This window comes from Lampris incognitus, chromosome 2 (genome assembly GCF_029633865.1).
Source record: "Lampris incognitus isolate fLamInc1 chromosome 2, fLamInc1.hap2, whole genome shotgun sequence".
Lineage (NCBI taxonomy): Eukaryota > Metazoa > Chordata > Actinopteri > Lampriformes > Lampridae > Lampris > Lampris incognitus.
In genome coordinates this window covers 11361984-11382460 of record NC_079212.1, presented here as the reverse complement: position 1 = coordinate 11382460, position 20477 = coordinate 11361984, and the positions used below count along the sequence as shown (strand labels likewise).

The window sequence follows — 20477 nt, the reverse complement described above, 5'->3', positions numbered from 1 at the left end:
TTCAAACTGAAATAAAGTTAGTCTAAAAACTTCCATCCCCTGCTGCTTAATGCCCTTTTTGTGTCCTCCTCTCTGCGGTGAAGGAAAAGGGAGACCAGACAGTGATGACCTCACCAGGAGAGCCTGCCAGCAAGATCCTATTACCCACCTCGCAGTCTAAGGAGGCTGCACCAGGGGCATCTTGGGCTATTTTCAACAGCCCCAGACACAATAGATACCAGTCCATGGCTATCCGTTCATTAATCTAATGCCTTGGTTGTCTTGGCTCGCTGGTCCTCACTGTAAACTTGAACAAACATCCCCTACAGGCATGGAAGTTTGTGCATGACGGAATATAATCGGAGTAAACCTTTTCAACATGCAGTAGAAAGCGCAGAGTCATTGTTTCTACTTAGAAGCATAGATGCCAGCTCTGTGGGTGCTGAGGAGATTGAACAACCCCAATATTCTTGCCCCCATCCTCAAAACCACTGCCGCCAAAAAGTATTAAACATTTTTTTGGATAAAATAAGAAATAAAGGAGCATCCGGGTAGCGTGGCGGTCTATTCCGTTGCCTACCAATACGAGGCTCACCAGTTCGAATCCCCACGTTACCTCCGACTTGGTCGGGCGTCCCTACAGACAACTGGTCGTGTCTGCGGGTGGGAAGCCAGATGTGGGTACGTGTCCTGGTCGCTGCACTAGCGCCTCCTCTGGTCAGCCAGGGCGCCTGGCGAAACTCCTCACTGTCAGGGGAAAAGAAGCGGCTGGCGACTCCATATGTATCGGAGGAGGCATGTGGTAGTCTGCAGCCCTCCCCGGATCGGCAGAGGGGGTGGAGCAGCGACCGAGACGACTCGAAAGAGTGGCGTAATTGGCCGGACACAATTGGGGAGAAAAAAGAATAAAGAAAAAAAATATGCTTAGCCGAAACAAAAAGACATCGTTGAGAAGCCAGATGTCTGCTCAGAACTGGAATGAGACTGGCTGTGTTACAATGCATCACATAAAGTGAAGCAAACACATCGAGTGTGATTTTAACTTTGTGACTTCACCAAATGCGGGACTTTAACCAAAGCCGTAGGCTATTTACACCTCCAGGCTTTGCCTAAAAAAAAAGGTCACACTGCCAGTGTCAATACCAGCTTGTGTGCACCGAATAACTAGACATAAAAAGATCCCATTTTATTTTTTAGCACACTGGGTACGCTTTTTGTCCGTGGAGAAAATGGGGAAAAACACAAGCTACATGCACTTTCATTTCTGTCTTTCTAGATGAGCGCCCACAATTATTTTCATGAGTTGGCATCGATGCATGGAAGACACAGAAGATTGCATCCCATTGAGTCATCTCTTCAACAGAAACCTCCCAGCGGGGCTCTACTCCTTTGTTCCCTCACAGTGGCATCATATAGTTTTAGTAAAAACCCGCTCCGGGGTCTCAACGACACATTTTATTAGCTGAAACCAGATGTAAATCTCGGCATGAAGTCCTGAGAATCGAAGCAAGGACAAAAAAAAAAAAGAAAAATCACATCGCAACCCGTGGCTACCGATGTTTGAAAGAGTGCTGGCGATATTCCCACATGCTGACGTGATACAGGTGTTACAGAACACAGCTGGATGTAAAAGCAGGTTGTCTGTTGCCAAAGTCTGCAGGTGGGATGCATGTTGTGATCTGAAGGCATGGGTCCAGGAGGGTAAGGGGGGGGACACCATGTGAAGATAGGATAGGACTAGGGGTAGGTGGAGGGACACAGGGGCTATGGGGGCAAAGTGGGTTGAGGGTGAGGAGGGATATGTTGCTTCCAATAGAGGCTGACCAGGCTTGGCTATCTGGTCCACTCTTCTGTCTGATGGAAGGTCTTATCACAGCCTGAGCCCACAGCCCTTATCACACATGCCCCGCTATCAGCCCTGTGCTGGATTATCCCTTAAGGATGAATCTGCACACCTTCAATCATTTACTCTATCACTGGGACCCATCTCTGCTATAGCCTCTCTGTCAGCTGCATAAAACAGACAGGGAGAGAGAAAAAGGAAGGGGAAGGGGGGATTTGGGGGGTGGGGGGACAGTTGGGGGATGGGAGAAGGTGCAGAGAACCTGTTTCATGCTCTCCGGAGGAAATGTATCACAGGAATAGCAACAGAGTCTTCCCAGATGACTGTGCTGGTTTGTTCCACACAGCCAGGGAAAGCAGAGGCTAGGACGGAGGGGCCGACGAAGTGAGGCGAGGGGAAGGGGAAGATTAAAAAAAGAAAAATACGTACGTTAAGTTGACGAAGAGTTTGGTTGCGCAGTCTGCGAGCGGGGGCAGGTAGAGGAAGAGAGCATTTTTCATCTCCCTGTAAGACGCCTTGGCGCCACAGCTGCATCTGGGAGAGAATTCCTCAAGCCTTCAACTCCCACTTTCAAGTGTCTCTCCAGTGTGGTCATTAGAGGCTGGGCAGCAGCCAGGCCCAGCTAGTAAGCCCACCTAATAGCACAACTGATATTAGCTGGAGAAGGTAGGGGGGTGGGGGGTAGAGGGTGAGGGTGGTTGAGCAGCAGTAACATCATGAGGCTACAGGGCAACATCATTAGCTCTAGAGAGCAAGAGGGATACCCCACTCCACTCACACAACACACACTTTTCCTCTGAAACATTAACCCCCCACCCCCACAGCAGCTTTCCTCTGACTAAGTATTAACTGCGATGAAGGGACCTATTCCTCATATCCTATAGAAAGGATGAATTTATTCCTTTCCATAAACCCATGGAGGCTTTTCTTTTTGAGCCGGATGTTGTTTTTTTTCCACATCACTGGCCGCTCCTCATTCACTGGGTCTAAAGCAGAGAGCCCTCTGCAGGGTGTGCTGTCAATGCCAGAAAAGTTTGTTTGCCATGTTTTGGCTAGTTCAGAGATGTAATTTTCTACATCATCAACGTCTTTCAAAATACATTTGATGTATTAGTCATTATAATCATTCGCCGATTTGTAATTAGATGCTGAGATATTTTGCGGAGTTTTTGTTAGTTGTGGTGGAATTTCAAGTCAGTACAGCTGCGTGTGAGTTTCTAAAGATGGCTACCATAGACAGAGCTTCTGGAAAGAGGCATCTCATATGGAAGACACTTACTCTGAGGCCAGTCTCATGTCAAGTATAGGTGCCGCCATTTTGTCTCAGCATCGCTGGGTAGGTGACTAGGGGCATCGTAACGCCGAGAGCCCTCGGCTAAAAGAGCTCACACAGCTGAAAGAGAAGGTGCCTCGGTCTCTGCCTCATATTCCTGAAACAACATGCCGTCAATAGCCTCTTCTCGTCGTCTTTCTCTGTCTATCTGTGATACGCTGGTCTTCTTCTTTTTATACCAATGCACCTGCACTCTCTACTTTCCTGGAGTGTTAAGAGTATGTGAGAAGGGGGCGTCCGGGTGGAGTGGAGGTCTAGTCTGTTGCCTACCAACACGGGGGTCGCCGGTTCGAATTCCCGTGTTACTTTCGGCTCGGTCAGGCGTCCCTACAGACACAATTGGCCGTGTCTGCGGATGGGAAGCCGGATGTGGGTCGCGGATGTATGTCCCCCTGGCGAAACCCCTGACTGCCAGGTGAAAAGAAGCGGCTGGCGACTCCACATGTATCGCAGGAGGCACGTGGTAGTCTGCAGCCCTGCCTGGATCGGCAGAGGGGGCAGAGGGGGTGGAGCAGCAACCAGAACAGTTCGGAAAGAGCGGGGTAATTAGCCGAATACAGTAGGGGAGAAAAAGGGGGAAAATATCCACACACAAAAAAAAAGGTGGGGGGGGGGGGGAGTATGTGAGAAGACAATGAAACAGCATCTCTCTCTCTCTCCCCCGGACTCTTTTTGGGTACCTTCTTCGAGCTCCAACCCCCCCCCCCTTATCACCGTAATGTTTTGGAAAGGACAGGGGTAAGAATAACAGCCGTGTTAAGCACAGCCTCAGCCTGCCCTGCTGAGAGGAACCCACAGGGCTGTGGTAGAGAACAGCGTGGCGAGGATGTGACACAAAGAGGCGGCAGGAGGGATGTTGAATATGCCGTTGTCAAGGGGATATGTACAGAGGACCAAGTTACACTTGCGTGCCCATTTCCTCTCATTAACAACTTGTTAAAACTTTTAATTGTGACTGCCCTTGACGGTTCTTGTGGTCGACATTGGTGCATTCTCATTAAGTCAGATTCACGTAGCTGTTTACCAAGCGAAACAAATAAATAAATAAACATTTACAAGTGGAGAGCATGTTGATGATGGAGAAGTGGAGAGGGAGGCGGAGGACGGAAAGGTCTGGAGGATGGCTCAGCGGCAAACAGTCTTGGGAGACTTTACTTTAGAACCAGGCAGTGGGTTCAGATGTGGTTTCAAAAGCCCAAATCTTTCAACCCCGTCAGTTAGTCCGCTCGAAAACACGAAGGTCGCCACGGGAAAGAGAAACTTGCTCGGCCAGCAACGGTCCTAATGTTATGTGTATCTCCGTTCTCAGGTGTCTGACCGCTGTGTGGTGGCCCTGGTGCCCAAACAGACCTCGTCGTACAACATCCCTCCCTCAGCCAGCATATCGCGCACCTCCATCAGCAGATACGGTGAGTTGTTAACACTGGACGTCTATTTTCTCCTTTTTAGGGATTGAAATATAAGTGTGGGGGAAAAAAAACAAACACCAGACACCGTCCTGTCTGTGTCTGCCACGTCTCCTGCAGTACAACACATCGGGATGACGGATGTAACTGCAGGAGTCTGTGTCGTCGAAACGATCGACTTAACGTTATTTCCTGCACAAACGCAATGAAATGTTTTCAGCTGCGGCGCTCTTTCACATGTGAACAATGGGAAATCGCCTCCCCTCAAAGCAATGACCGTCTCTGTTTGGAGCCACTCTGCTTTTTGCTGCAGAGCCTTTGTTTGTCTCTCTCTCTCCCCAAAGCTCTGGGTGGTAGCAGAATGGGGAGGAGGGTTGCGGGGACAGGGAGGAGGATGTGGAGTTAGCGGATTGAGCCGATGGGAAATGGGAGAGGGCCCTGTTTGTTTTTCAAATCATAAAACCATTATAATAAAGATGGCAGAGTGCGCCTTGAGCCAGGATGCAACGGGCTGATAGTTGAAAGTGCTCTCCCGGACACACAGATAAACAAGAGCACACAACAAAAACAAACGCTCACACATTAGCTCCCTCGCTGGTGGCATTTCTGCTTTTTGCCACTGGGCTCCCCATCTGGTCCTATGTCAGACAGACACCGCAGCAGCAGCAGCAGCGCAGGCAACTTGTGATTGCTAATTATTCGCCGTGAATGATGCTTCACACAAATGGGAAAAAAAACAACAAAAGTGAGCGCAAACAATTATTAGTCCCGGGATTGAACGTGAACCCTGCCTTAAAGCTGCCGAGCAACACGAAAACGGAGCTAATAGCATCCTCATCCGCCCTCCAGCATCCTCATCCACCCTCCAGCATCCTCATCCGTCCTCCAGCATCCTCATCCACCCTCCAGCATCCTCATCCGTCCTCCAGCATCCTCATCCACCCTCCAGCATCCTCATCCGTCCTCCAGCATCCTCATCCACCCTCCAGCATCCTCATCCGTCCTCCAGCATCCTCATCCGCCCTCCAGCATCCTCATCCGTCCTCCAGCATCCTCATCCATCCTCCAGCATCCTCATCCACCCTCCATCATCCTCATCCACCCTCCAGCATCCTCATCCACCCTCCATCATCCTCATCCGCCCTCCAGCATCCTCATCCGCCCTCCAGCATCCTCATCCATCCTCCAGCATCCTCATCCACCCTCCAGCATCCTCATCCATCCTCCAGCATCCTCATCCATCCTCCAGCATCCTCATCCGCCCTCCAGCATCCTCATCCGCCCTCCAGCATCCTCATCCATCTCGGCAATTACAAATTCCATTTAGCAGTGATGAAAGCAGCGGGTACCTCACACACCCGGATGCGAGGGACATCTATTTTTATAACATGTTACGGTGTGGAGTGGAATTAAACGTAAGCGGTGAAGACAACTGAAGCTTCATTTGGGATGCTGCAAAGCACTCGCACTCACCTCCACGACAAGACGAAAAATGAAGACGACGGATGAACTCCGCGGAGGGCAATGACCAAAACAGCCATAAAGCAAGCATTAAATTGCGAAGTATCACGGAGGAAGAATGTACGTGAATATTTCTCACTCCCGACCGGCCCCATCGCGGTGCGGCGGCTTTAATTTGTCCTCTGCTCTCTGATACATTAAGTCTCGTGCCCGGAGAGTGTTTACATACTCCAGAAAGTGAATTTTTATCCTCACAAGGGGCATTTTCAGTCAGTTTTATTACAAAGAACCTGTTCAATATTTTATCAAACTTGTGCAATCGCGAAGAGCTGTTAAACTAATTCTCTTTTGCACTCTTCAATTTGAGCTTGCTCTTCTTTTTTTTTTAAACGAGTGCTCGGGCGGTGGGGTCGGTTGTGCGTGGCATGGAAAGCAGACGCTTTGCTGGCACGAGCCGGTCGCTCATCAATCACGGCGCTGGCACAGCAGGCGCAGCTGCACCTAGACACCCGCTGATTGATTCATATCAATTTAACGTTCAGCACTTAGCATCTTGCCTCAATTTACGCTGCCAGCCTCCTCCCCATTCCCCCCAAGCCTAAAATCAGCCCCGGCACACTCTGCCAGGCGGTGTCCTGCAGCTGAGATGAAGGCGGCGGGGGGCAGAGAAGGAAGTGGTGTTAGTCTCTCAGCGGCTGGGGAGCTGGGAGTTGTTGGGCGGGTAGGACGGGGGTCATGCAGGGAGCAGCAGAAAACTGTCTCTGGATTAAGATGGGATTTAAGATCTCAATTCACCCTGCTGTCACATGCTAATGCACACAGACACACACACACGCACACACACCTGGCCTCTACCCCCTCCACAGCCTGAGGCGCAGGTCCCCAGTGGACACTCCAGATGAGCGGGTTGCTCTTATTTGAGAAACCGTCAGCGGCTGCGTTGGCACCGGGAGCTTTGTTGTTCAGCGTGCCCTTTGAAGCCCAGGTGATCGAGATCCCCGGTGACTCAGAATCCCCCAGAGAGCCTGGAGCCTCTGGGAGACAGACACCCGCTAATTGGCGAGGCTGAGACCATCATCCCCTCCATGCGAAAGAGAAGAGGGTGAAAACGAGCTGGGAAGAGAGGGCGGCGAGAATGGAGGGGAGGAAGACGTACGGATGAAGGGCGACGGCTTCAGTGCTTAACATATTAGACGTCCTTTGATGCGTTGATTGGTGCGACAGAGACAAAGTCAACATGGGACTGACTCGACGCGGCGCAGAAGATCCAATTAGGATTGCTTTTAAAAGGAGCCCGAGATAGCCGGTGCTCGTTCAGCAAGGCAGTGAAAACCTAAAGAGGGAAGAAAGAAAGCAACAAAGCACGAGAGGGGGCGAGGGAGATGAAAACAGGAGAGAAACCCATAGACGAAGAACAAATGAAAAAAGAAAACCGGAGGCCTTTTTAAAAAATGCCTCGCTCCCATTCTTGATGTGATGAGCTACATCCATCACCTGTGTCGGCCAGGATCTGAGCTCTCAATAGGACCAGCACGTGTCGATGGGATGTCGGGGACCCATAGCGCCCCCGCACCTTCATTAATATGCTGTAATATGAAATTATCCAGCAGCGCAATTTCCTTTACAGCACAGCTTAGGGGAACTGAAGCACTGAAAGGTTTCAGCTTTCTAATGAGGAACAAAGGAGAGTGGTGGAAATGAGGGATGGCGAGTGTGTGTGTGTGTGTGTGTGTGTGTGTGTGTGTGTGTGTGTGTGTGTGTGTGTATGTGTGTTGGGGTGTGTGTGAGAGCATGCATTTGATTTACACAATGCAGGCACCTTCAGTAGAGGAAGCTAAGGAAAACACTGTAGGGTTTAGGCTCCCTGACAACTCCTTCCCTCTCTTCCCTCCCCGAACAGACTCTTCGTTCCGCTACACAGGAAGTCCTGACAGCCTCCGCTCGCGTGCCCCCATGATTACCCCAGATCTGGAGAGCGGGGTAAAGGTGTGGCACCTGGTGAAGAATCACGAGCACGGAGACCAGAAGGAGGGCGATCGAGGCAGTAAGATGGTCTCTGAGATCTACCTGACCAGGCTGCTTGCTACCAAGGTACAACAACATTATTATTTTGATTTTCCACGTAATATTTATGTCACGTTTTCCATTTGAGCTTCTGAGCCCTCTCGGGGCCCGCCCCGTTACTTTCCCTTTAACACTACCCCTCGTTTCAAAGTGTCCTTGATTGGCTAGTGGCCCTTCAGTACGAAGCTACAAGGGGTAGGTGGAAACCTATGGAACTACAAAATGGGATACTGCTCATGTACTCAGAAGAGGAACCAAGTATGCACACATACAGAAAATATGAGGGTGCAAGACAAAAATAGCAAAACTAGAATGAAGTAAGGTCTGCACACTAAATTGCTCCCAAATGCTATTTTATTCGGCAACGTTTTGATCGGTTAGTTCGATCCTGAGGAAGATGTATCTGATCTAATATCAAATTCACATTTGCAAATGAGAAGGGATCAAAGCTAATTTCAGCCTTCTTTGAAATAATCACCTTTTGAAAATCATGAAAAATGTGAAGAGCATGAACAAAATGGGGCATCTGGGTAGCGTAGCGGTCTATTCCGTTGCCTACTAACACGGGGGTCGCCAGTTCGAATCCCCATGTTACCTCCAGCTTGGTTGGGCGTCCCTACAGACACAATTGGCCGTGTCTGCGGGTGGGAAGCCGGATGTGGGTATGTGTCCCTGAGGCGTGAGGGAGCTGATATGCTGAAGCCCAGGGACGTGCTTCCCGAAGGAGGGGGGTAGTGTAACGTGCACGGATAAATAGACCAGTTAGCCCTTGGCTAATGGGTCGGACCCTTTAGTCGACTGGTTAACGTAGTCGCCCGTGGTGCGGGGGACGAGTTCGCGTCCCGGCTGCAGCGGTTCCCGGCTGCCCCGTGCGAATTCGGGATCGCTGCACTATGTATCGGAGGAGGCATGTGGTGGTCTGCAGCCCTCCCCGGATCAGCAGAGGGGGTGGAGCAGCAACCGGGATGGCTCGGAAGAGTGGGGTAATTGGCTGGATGCAATTACAATTGGGGAGGGGGAAAAGGGGGGGGGGATTAGAACAAAATGAACAAGAAAGTGTATGAATGCATATAGCTCAGCGTCTTTTATTCTGATTCATTTTCATGCTGCTTTGATCTGCTTTGCTTCGTTTTCCTGGAATGACGTCTTTGGTGTCTTGTTTATTCATTTGTTGTGACGTGCCTTTAACCTGCTTGTGTAGTTTTTGATGTACGATGTTATTTGTTCCCCCGATTTGTCATGTGAATGTAATTTCTGAAAAAAAGCTTCTAACGATGTCATACATAGATTTTTGTAAGATGCTTGTCATGAAGAATCAATTACGTAATCTACTGTATGCACATCCGACTAAGATATTCCAACTGAGTTCAGCTCTTTGGCATCTTTTGCATAATTATTTATGAAGACATTCTCATATTTGTAAATATCTTCTCCAGCACTGGCAGCCCTTTTCAGTATGCTTGCACCACAGATCGCAACGTATCCGTTGAGCCCCTCGTTTCCGGGTCTGCATCTGGAAACGCTCCATTCAGAGGGCATGGTAGAGGTCTAGATGAACACCACCCCTCCATCCCGAATGAAATCAGGACCTACACGGGAGTGCAAAAGGGAGGGGTGGGACCGAGTGGGGGGCGACTGAGGGGGAGTGTTGTGACGGGGCATCAGACTACAGTTGTTATGCTGCAGTGCTTCATGATCTCCAGGTTTGAAGGGAAACAGTCACAGTTTTCAACATGTTGCAGGGATAACGCTCCGATAGCAGCCATAATGCTGAAGAGTCTCCCGTGTAACTCTGAAGTGCTGGCGAAATTGTCCACCAGTGTAGTCCCTCGTGGACAATCCCCGAGTGAGAAACCTACAACCCTCACTTCCTGGTTTTCCACTACCTCCGGTGGGCTACGCTGAAATAGGCTGCGCTGCATAAGAAAATGCAAATAATAACATTACATGCAGCTATTGTAGAGCATGCCACCGAATGTCGTATAAATATGGCAATTCACCGATTGTGCGCCAGTGGCAATTTCCTGCACAATTTATTCCAGAGATACACACAGGCTGCTCGCTTCAGCATACATATTTACAGATAATGTCGAAAACCGTGATTGTTTTCCTTTAAAGCAGTGGTGATACCTGTAACTGCGTTGTTGTTTGACCGCTCTAAATTGCAGACGTCCATTCGAGATGAAACGGTTGCCATGGCGACTGAAGTGCTGACGGGTCACCGTCCTTCCCACTGCTGAACATAAAAACACGGTCGAACCTGGATTTTAGCCGTTGATGTCGTCGTATCTGTTGATGGAGATCTTTCACAAGCAGTCTGACACATCTGCTGGTCAGCCACAACTTCGCTGCCTATCCAAACTCGCCGCTACCCGCCTTTTTCCTTCACATTTGACCACTATGGTGGCGATATAACACGTTATACCCAGTGTCCCATCTGGGCTGTGCTGTCTGGCCCAGCGTTGTCTCTCCTCTTCCCTCACACCGTGTTGATCCCGACCTGTTCTCTGTTTTCCACCAGGGTACGTTACAGAAGTTTGTAGATGACCTGTTCGAGACGTTGTTCAGCACGGTCCACAGGGGGAGCGCTCTTCCTCTGGCAATCAAGTACATGTTTGACTTCCTGGATGAGCAGGCAGACAAACACGGCATCCATGACACAGACGTGCGGCACACATGGAAGAGCAATTGGTAAGCGTCTTTCTTGAGGTGACAAAAACGGTGGAAAATACAAATTAACGTCAGGGTACAACTGTTAATGCGATAGTGGCATGTAATATACTATATTTATCCCTTCAATAGATATTTCCTGCTGTTAGAATATTCGCCCATCAAGTGACCTCTCTGTTACGTTTCATTCTCCCTGTCGCCATCCACCAGCCTTCCTTTGCGTTTCTGGGTGAACGTGATCAAGAACCCCCAGTTTGTGTTCGACATTCATAAGAGCAGCATCACGGACGCCTGTCTGTCTGTGGTGGCCCAGACCTTCATGGATTCTTGCTCCACCTCGGAGCACCGCCTGGGCAAAGACTCCCCATCCAATAAGCTGCTCTACGCTAAAGATATACCCAACTACAAGAGCTGGGTGGAGAGGTAGGGCTCAGCGTTACTACGATGTAGTCCTCTCTACTCTGCTTTCTATTAAAGGAAAGGCAATTAAAGCTTTTCAATCTCCAATTATCTGGGATATTTATATAACACTAATTCAGGTTTTTGTCTAGAGAGATTCCAATTATCTTTCTATTTGTCTCGAAGCTCTACCCCTCTTTTCCTATGATTGTCTTACAGATCTTACGCCCTCTTTCTAGTACTTCCAAAAAAAAAAAACGGATTTACTCTCAGCTCTACTCGCCAGACTAGTCGAAAGCCTTCCATAAGCGAATAATAACAGGAATGCAGCCACATAATGGCTAAAATCTTCGCAATTATGGCATTTAGACCACCAGACTGTAAGATTGCACTGGGAGTCTCTAAAAGTTACCCCTTGGCTGTGTCTGCAGGTACTACGCTGACATCAACCGTCTGCCTGCCATTAGTGACCAGGACATGAATGCCTACTTGGCAGAACAGGCCAGGCTCCACTCCACGGAATTTAACATGCTCAGCGCCCTCAATGAGATCTACTCCTATGTCAGCAAGTACAGCGAGGAGGTGGGTGATTGGCACTCACACACACACACACACGTATACTCATGCACAGGGCTCTTGTGCAGGTCTGGAAAGTATGGAAATTGGGAAAAAAATATTATTTCAAGCTCTGAAGCGAACGAAGGAAATCACCAGAAAAAAAAGTGATATGGAGAAAAAATATACAGATTTGAGTTTCAATCTGGTTTGTTTTGGGGCGTCCAGGTAGCGTGGCGGTCAGTTCCGTTACCTACCAATACGAGGATCGCCAGTTCGAATCCCCGTGTTACCTCCAGCTTGGTCGGGCGTCCCTACATACACAATTGGCCGTGTCTGCAGGTGGGAAGCCAGATGTGGGTATGTTTCCTGGTCGGTTGGGTTGCCTGTTCAGGGAAGGGAGGGGAGGGGAGGGGAGGGGGGCTGGTGACTCCATATGTATCGGAGGAGGCATGTGGTAGTCTGCAGCCCTCCCCGGATCGACAGAAGGGGTGGAACAGCGACCGGGACGGCTCGGAGGAGTGGAGTAATTAGCCAGATTTGTCCAGTTTATTTGCTCATAAGACATGCCAGCTGAAAAGGCTTCTACATACTGTATTTTATTTGGTAAAAGTGGACATGGTCCTCTCTGAAGTGCTCTGATAGTTTCATGACTGAAGCGTTTGTCTGGTAGTCTGGAGTGTAAGTGCCCAATGCTTTGACAGTCTTAATAGATATGTCAAGTCAAGTCAATTTTAGTTGTGTAGCCCAATATCACAAATCTGCCTCAGGGGTCTTTACAGCAATACAACATCCTGTCCTTAGACGCTCGCACCGGATAAGGAACAACTCCCTAAAAAAAAACACAAAAAAAAACCCTTGAACAGGGAGAAAAAATAGGAAGAAACCTCAGGGAGAGCAACAGAGGAGGCATCTCTCTCCCAAGATGGACAGCGTGCAATGGATGTTGTGTGTACACAATTTACACAATACAACACTGAAAGAGGATAACAGAATTATAATGGAATTATAACATTTATGAAGAATATGATGAGCAGGATGCCAGGCAGTGTCCAGACGGCACCGGAACAGCCCAGGACCCGAGCCATGCGACCAGCATCACCATGTAAAAAAGAAAAATAATAATAAGAAGAAATAAAGATAAGAAGATTACATTCACTAAATTAGGAAGAGCTGAAAATAGAAAAACACAAGCACAAGTTGAATAAACCCTCACTACTACTACTACTACTACTATTAATACTTTCGGCTGCTCCCGTTAGGGGTCGCCACAGCGGATCATCCGTTTCCATCTCTTCCTGTCCTCTGCATCTTCCTCTGTCACACCAGCCACCTGCATGTCCTCCCTCACCACATCAATAAACCTCCTCTTTGGCCCTCCTCTTTTCCTCTTCCCTGGCAGCACAAATGATCCCACACAGGCTCAAACTGCCAATTCTAAAAGACAAGTAATGTTGACTATAGGTGTTACGGAAAAGTACTGTATTCAAGGTCTGGAAGAAATGTAGAGTTTCGAGATGGAAAATGGGCAAGAACTCTGCGTGCGTGCACACACACATACCCACACACATGCACACACTCTGTAAATCAAAGCTAAGACATGGTCTGTAATGGTTAACTACTTTGTGGAGGTTGTGATGTTTCAAAGCATGCCTAAGCTATTCATAACTGACAAAGCTCGCAGAAGGGTCAGCCAAGTTCCTGAGACCTCCTCAGAATCCCCGGGGGTGTAGTGAGACCGAGTTTTAACGGGGCTGTGTGTCTGATTTGTAGAGCGGAGCCTGAAACCGAGCGCCTACAAGCTCTCGGCATGCTGCTCCGTCCTCCCCCATGAGCTGCGCTAGCGAACGCCGCCTGTTTTGAGCACCGTCACAGGCAGCACGCACACACACCGACACACACAGTGAAATCACAGGAAGCATACAAAGGGAGGTCGGAGATGGAAGAACAGAGAGAGAGAGAGAGAGAGAGAGAGAGAGCAGTTATGGAGACATTCTGCCTTTAATGTCAGCTCCTCCTCTGGGAAGCATTAGCCTGACCTTTATGTTGGATTACAATCTCTCTCTTGCTCCCTGTTTCTTCTCTCCCTCTTTTCCTTTCTATTTGTTTACCTCGCTCTCTATCTCTCCTCTCTTCTCTTCTGTGTCTTTTTATTAACTACCCAGTCAGCTTCCTCTTTGTTCTCCTTGACTCTTCATCACACTTTCTTCCCTGCTTTTTTTTTCTTCGTTCTTGTACTTCACACACTTTTTTTCTCCCTGCCTTCTCCGTGATTCTAGCTTTCTGTTTTGCTTGCACACAAATGTTCCAAAGTTCTCTGCGTCATTTTCAGTCTATTCACCCGACGTATCCCCTCTCGGCCACCCCTGCCTCCCCGGCTGCAGCGAGTAAACCCTCAGCTGCCGTTGTTAATGTCTGTTTGTTCCTCCTCAGCCTTCCACAAAGGGCTGCGTGGCAGGCTAAAAGGACGGAACAGGGCTCAAATGGATTTGGAAGATGGAAGCAGGAGCTGCAGCTGCAGTTGTTGCAGATAAATAATAGATTGGTTTTGGGACTGAAGATGACGATGAGGAAGAGATGCTTTGCCTCATCTTGCTAGGCTCTTAGAAGAATACCGGACCATACCGGCATTTTTGCATGTTTTAGCCCATTTACTACAAATCCCGTATACTTTACATCACTCCTGGGCCATTTTCCAAAGCATGCTGTAGTTCCTTTATATTTTTTTAATGCGTTTCTCCTACCTCCCAGGCAGCCATTGGGCTCCATTCATTTCAGTACAGTGTGAAAGTCAACTAGCAGAGACTTGAAACTTGCTTGAGATAGGTAATCCATCATCATAAACATTTAGTCACTGTTAGTTTTTGGCAAAGTTGAGTAATTGTTGTGAGATAATGCAGTTGAAAGCAAGGATTGATCAAGGATTCATTGAGAATCAAGAATTATTGAGTCTAATCAGTCAAGGATTGATTTGAGAAAAATAATCCCAGGAAAAAAAGATTGTCTTACAAATCAAATTCAAATGTCCATGACTTCTTCGTGGTGACATGAATGTTAGGCTTGGAAGCAGAGCATTTTAAGGTGGGTTTATAACCTGAACAGCTGAGTTAAAACAAATAGGGAAATCAGATCATTTTGCAAACTAAATAAACAATGGTATGTGTTGGTAAATGGTTGGAAGTAATTTTCGATTTTTACTTAACAGGCTAACACATGCAAAAACACTAGTATATGAGAGGAAGGTGGTGGATGAACAAGCAGGTCATCTGCCTTTGGGACAGCGTGCCAACAACCTTTTCTCAAGAAGAGAGAAGAGCAGGTTTCTGAGATGGTTACAGAAATGGTTTGAACAAAGTTAGTTAGTCAACTTAGAAGCATCTTTATCTATCTAAGGTCTAAGCAGCCATACCAACATGTACCCTGGCTCTGCCGAATGACAGAAGCTAAGCAGGTGTGGGCTTGGCTAGTACTTGGATGGGAGACCTCGTAGGAAAACTTGAAGTGGTGTTGGTGGGCCAGTAGGGGGCAGTCTATCCTCTGGTCCTAATAAACAACAACAAAAAATCCCAATGCTGCAGTGCAGTGATGGGGATACTATGCTGTAGGAGATGCTGTCCTTCGGGTGAAACGTTAAACCCGAGGTCCTGACTCACTGTGGTCATTAAAGATCCCATGGCACTTATTGCAGAGAGTAGGGAGTTCCCGGTGTCCTGGCAAAATTCCCAACCTGGCTGTCTCCATCTGGCCACCTAATCATCCCCCTGTGTAACTGGCTCAATGATTCCACCTCAAGCCGATGTGTGATGAGTGTTCTGGCGCAAAATGGCTGCTGTGCATCACCAGGTGGGTGCTACACATTGGTGGTGGTTGAAGTGAGTTACCCCCTTCACTGTGAAGCGCTTTGGGTGTCTAGATAAAGCGCAATATAAATGTAATCCTTTATTATTATTCTCTCACCTCATCTCATCATCAGCCGCTTCTCCGGGGTCGGGTCGTGGTGGCAGCAAGCTAAGTAGGTCACTCCAGACGTCCCTCTCCCCAGCAACGCCCTTCAGCTCCTCCTGGGGGATCCCAAGACGTTCCCAGGCCAGATTGGACATGTAGTCCCTCCAGTGAGTTCTGGGTCTACCCCAGGGTCTCCTCCCAGTTGGACATGCCTGGAAAACCTCCAAAAGACGACGCTCAGGAGGCATCCTAATCAGATGCCTGAACCACCTCAACTGGCCCCTTTCAACAAGAAGGCGCAGCGGCTCTACTCCGAGCTCCCTCCTGATGTCTGAGCTCCTCACCCTATCTCTAAGGTTGAGCCCAGACACCCTATGGAGGAAACTCATTTCAGCCACTTGTATCCGTGATGTCACCCTTTCGGTCACTACCCAAAGCTCGTGACCATAGGTGAGGGTTGGAACTAAGACTGACTGGTAAATTGACAGCTTTGCCTTCTGGCCCAGCTCCCTCTTCACCACAACGGTCCGGTACAACGTCGGCATTACTGCTAATGTTGCACCAATCCACCTGTCAATCTCCCGCTCTATCTTACCCTCACTTGTGAACAAGACCCCGAGATACTTGAACTCCTTCACTTGAGGAAACAAGTCATCCCCAACCCGGAGGGAGCATTCCACCATTTTCCGGTTGAGAGCCATGGCCTCAGACTTGGAGGTGCTGACTCTCATCCTGGCCATTTCACACTCAGCTGCAAACCACCCCAGTGTGCGCTAGAGGTCACGTTCTGATAAAGCCAACAAAACCACATCATCTGCGAAGAGCAGCGATGGAATTCTGAGATTCCCAAAATGGACACACTCCTCACCTTGGTGTTATTATTATACGCTCTTTTGTGATAACCTTCCTGTAAACTTTGAGCTGAGTTGGAGAAGAAAGCTGTCATGACCTTTGACCTCACTGCATGGACTACCCTTTTGAAAGACTTGAAACTTGAGGGAATGGATTACTCTTTCTATTACTCTTGCTATTGTCAGGTTGATGTAAGGTGAATCTATTGGTAATTACAAGTGTTTTTAGTGAGATCTAGCTCATGCGTTTTACTTTTATTCCATCCTTTAAGTACAGCCTCTCTCTCTCTCTCTTGCTCACTCCCCAGTTCTCTCTTGCTCTCCTTTCTTTCACGCTATCTGTCTTATGTTGTGTTCTTTACTTTGTTATGGTAGTTATATGATATTCTGCCCTGTCTGTCACTCTGCCAACTTGGCCAGGTCTACTTATAAAACAAATGTGGGACTCATCGGGTGTGCGGGTAGAATAGTGGTCTATTCTGTTGCCTGCCAACATGGGGAAGGCAGTTCGAATCCCCATGTTAGCTCTGGCTAGATCGGGCGTCCCTACAGACACAATTGGGAAGCCGGATGTGGGTATGTGTCCTGGTCGCTGCACTAGCGCCTCCTCTGGTCAGTCAGCACGCCTGTTCAGAGGCGAGGGGGAACTGGGGAGGATAGCATGATCTTCCCACACGCTACGTCCCCCTGATGAAACGCCTCACTGTCAGGTGAAAAGAAGCGGCAGGTGACTCCACGTGTATCGGAGGAGGTAGTCTGCAGCCCTCCTCGGATTAGCAGAGGGGATGGAGCAGCGACCAGGATGGCTTGGAAGAGTGTGGTAACTGGCTGGATACAATTGGGAAGAAAAGGGAGGGGGGGGGGGGGTCCCAAAAAAAAAAGTGGGACTCATCTGGTTAAATAACAGTTGCATGAATAAATTAGTAGTAATGACTTGAGACTTTGAAAATACAAATCTTTTACATACCATGCACTTTATAGATATTTAAAATTAAACTCCAAATACTTTTATCATTTGTTTTTTTTGTGTTTCTAATCCTAAGGCTGTTTTGAAGGGAAAAGTAGGTACATTCATCAAAAAGAATAGCTGCGTTAATCGATTTTCGAGCCTTTTTGTAAGTGAAATTGTGAAATATGAGCAAAGGGAGATCTGTATTGATTGTAATGACCTGGCCAGCAAAGACGCCCCATATTGATCTGAACGTGGTATTATTTTTCTTGGTGGAGATTCCCATTAAAAAGCACCGCAGTGTGTGTGGTTGTCACCCTGACATGGATTTAACATGACGCAGCCGACGGCAAATGAGAATAGAGTGAAGACCCTGTCTGCATCCCCTTTGAACCAGTCTTGACAAATGTCACATTTACAGAGAGGGATGAAAAAGATGAAACGGGGGAAAACTATCGTGTGACTATTTCTCAATATTCATGCCATTATCTCTGACATAGGAAGCTGTATCTGTTCTTTTAATCTGCCTTTGTATGTTTAATGCATATGTTATCATTAAAACTAAAAACACACGAACCGCGCACAGAGAAAATATGCTCTGGACAGCTGCATTTTAAACAAAGCGGCGGCCATCTTTTTATGTTGCATCAGTGCGGTATTTCAGTTATTTGGGTCAGTGTTGCAAAATTGACCCTCTAGGCTAAACCCTTGGTTTGTTTATTAAGACTTTGTTGAAAATGCGGTCTGATCATGCGTCTTCAGACTGCCATGCTGTACCTCAGTGTTGATGTGCTTTTCTTCCTCCCAGATTACGGCGGCCCTGGAGCAAGATGACCAGGCCAAAAAGCAGAGGCTGGCCTACAAGGTGGAGCAGCTCATTGCAGCCATGTCGCTGGAGAGCTGAGAGCGACCCCCTGGAGAAGGATGAAAGAGAAGGAGAGGGGACCACATCCACTATAGGACAAAACCCATCTGTCCCACTGTACTTACCTCTCACCGTGGCCTCGGACCACGGACCAGACGCGGGACCTGTATATCCACAGACAAACAGACCTACTACAAGCTTAAGTTTTTAATCCGCCCTCCTCCTGCTGTAATAGCACCAGCTCTCCCAGGATCTTTCAGTGTCCTAGAGACTGGACTATAGACCTGGGACTTAGAGCTGGTGAGGTCATAAGGACGGGACTTTGACCCTGCACATGCAGGCAACAACATGGCTTCTAGTTTGCTTTTATTGTTTCCAAAGGACACATTCTTTGGGGTTTGATAGAAAGATGGGTGTGCATGTGCAGCGGGGATGTGTGGTACTGAAGAACCCTGCCGAGAGACTTTAGGAGCAAAGGGGAGACGGAAAAAGCATATTTATTCTTTATTCTGTATGAAAACCACATCCAAGACTGAGAGACACATATAAAGAGAGAAGGAAAGACGAGCTTCCCGTGTTTGACAGCGGAGATATCATGGCTGAGTTTGCTTTTTTTCTTTCCAAAATTTTATTTTTGTATGTGTACATTTGAATCTTATCAGTTGCAGTCGAAACATCCTCCCAGAAACCTCATTTGTATAGAGACATTGGTAGTGTGTGACACCGTGTTGGGGGTTGTGTGCTGATAAAGGAGGCATGCTCCATGTCTTCCCTCACTCCGTCCCGTCCTCAGACATGGTCACAGACTGACGCTTCACGTGAAATGGCTAAAACTTTGGTTCTTTACCCAAGCAGAAATGTACAGGAAATCACAACCATGTGTCATAGACTGACAACCAATGGGACTCAACCTCCTGCAGTTCCAAGTTCAACCAGCATGCTTGCACCGCAACTGAGGATGATGGTGATGGAGTCTAAAGTGTGTAGATAGGCTTTCACCTTGAACCAGAATCACAATGGCATCCCAGACTTTCCACGACAGTTAGGTTATGTGTGTGTGTGTGTGTACCGGCTGATACTTGTCAATCAGTGTATGTGAATGTACAAATATTTTGTTTGTTTGTTTGTGTGACTGGGTTTTGCAGAAACAGGGTTCAGTTGAACTGAGCTCTGTAGATAGTTACGTTAGGTTTGACGAGTGAATACGTCCGTTCTTCTCATCCTGGCCCCAGTCCGTCCAACTCCCAACCAAGCATTATTTAATCCGTCACCGAGTCACTATTTACAGTCGGGGAGTGTGTACAGTTTGTACGGCGGAGGTCACTAGTGTGACTCGGTTGCTCCTATGGACAAATACGAGTTACTGAAAGCTAAACAAGATTCCTGCCTGAAAGGACAAATGCCGTTGGTGGCTGTAGGCTGAAACTCCCCATTATATATCCACTGTTTATATCTCTTTTATTGGCTTGATCAAATACATGTGTATTTTGCATGCATGGTATCGCACATCAGAAGTGTTACAAGGGTTCACCTTTGTTTTTTCAAGTGCCAATGAGTCACGCCAGCGCCAGTTGGCCGGTTGAGATCCTACCTGATGGGAGTTCCCTATCCGACAACCACAAATGTCTTCACACAGTCAGAGAGAGTCCTGTGTGGGCCTAGTTTGACTATGTGCCAAAAGATCCTGTCATTCTAAATTATTAACTGACGTGTCAAAATCGGTTTATGCTTTACAGAGGGAGGCAAAACGCCTCGAACTGAAGTGGGAAATTTGTCGAGGCTAAAGCTCACACTTTAACCCGAACGAATCGCAAACTCAAGAAAGGTACGAGACATACACAGACCCTGGAGGAGACGAGCTGTGCTCAGCAGTATGACTGGGAGTGACCACGCTAATTAGCTTCTCGTTGGGAGAAATATTTAAGCTGGCCAGCAAGGGCAAAACACAAAACACACTAGGCCTGATGGCGTGTGGTTGAGAACATATGAAACCTCATCTTGTGAAAACCAAACTATCTAAAAACTCCTTACCTTTTGGAGCTCACAGCTGGATGACCACGAGCTGCAGAGTCTGTCTTTGGAACAGGACGGTTTCATTTTCGTCAGAGACGTACGCTGGGCTGTTGTTCACGTCAGATACCTGATGATAGATCATAT

The 20477-nt window shown here is 48.0% G+C and overlaps 1 protein-coding gene across 1 annotated transcript in view; it reads left to right on the top strand.

The window, feature by feature from the left end:
* The window catches only part of LOC130108340 (plexin-A2-like), a 179689-nt gene extending 159495 nt beyond the window's left edge, over positions 1-20194 (top strand). The window contains exons 26-31 of the mRNA XM_056275245.1: positions 4465-4564; positions 7923-8113; positions 10608-10777; positions 10967-11179; positions 11587-11737; positions 18264-20194. Coding sequence (XP_056131220.1) covers positions 4465-4564; positions 7923-8113; positions 10608-10777; positions 10967-11179; positions 11587-11737; positions 18264-18359 — 921 coding nt within the window. The 3' untranslated portion in view covers positions 18360-20194. The remainder of the gene's footprint in view (positions 1-4464; positions 4565-7922; positions 8114-10607; positions 10778-10966; positions 11180-11586; positions 11738-18263) is intronic.
* The last annotated feature ends 283 nt before the right edge of the window (positions 20195-20477 follow it).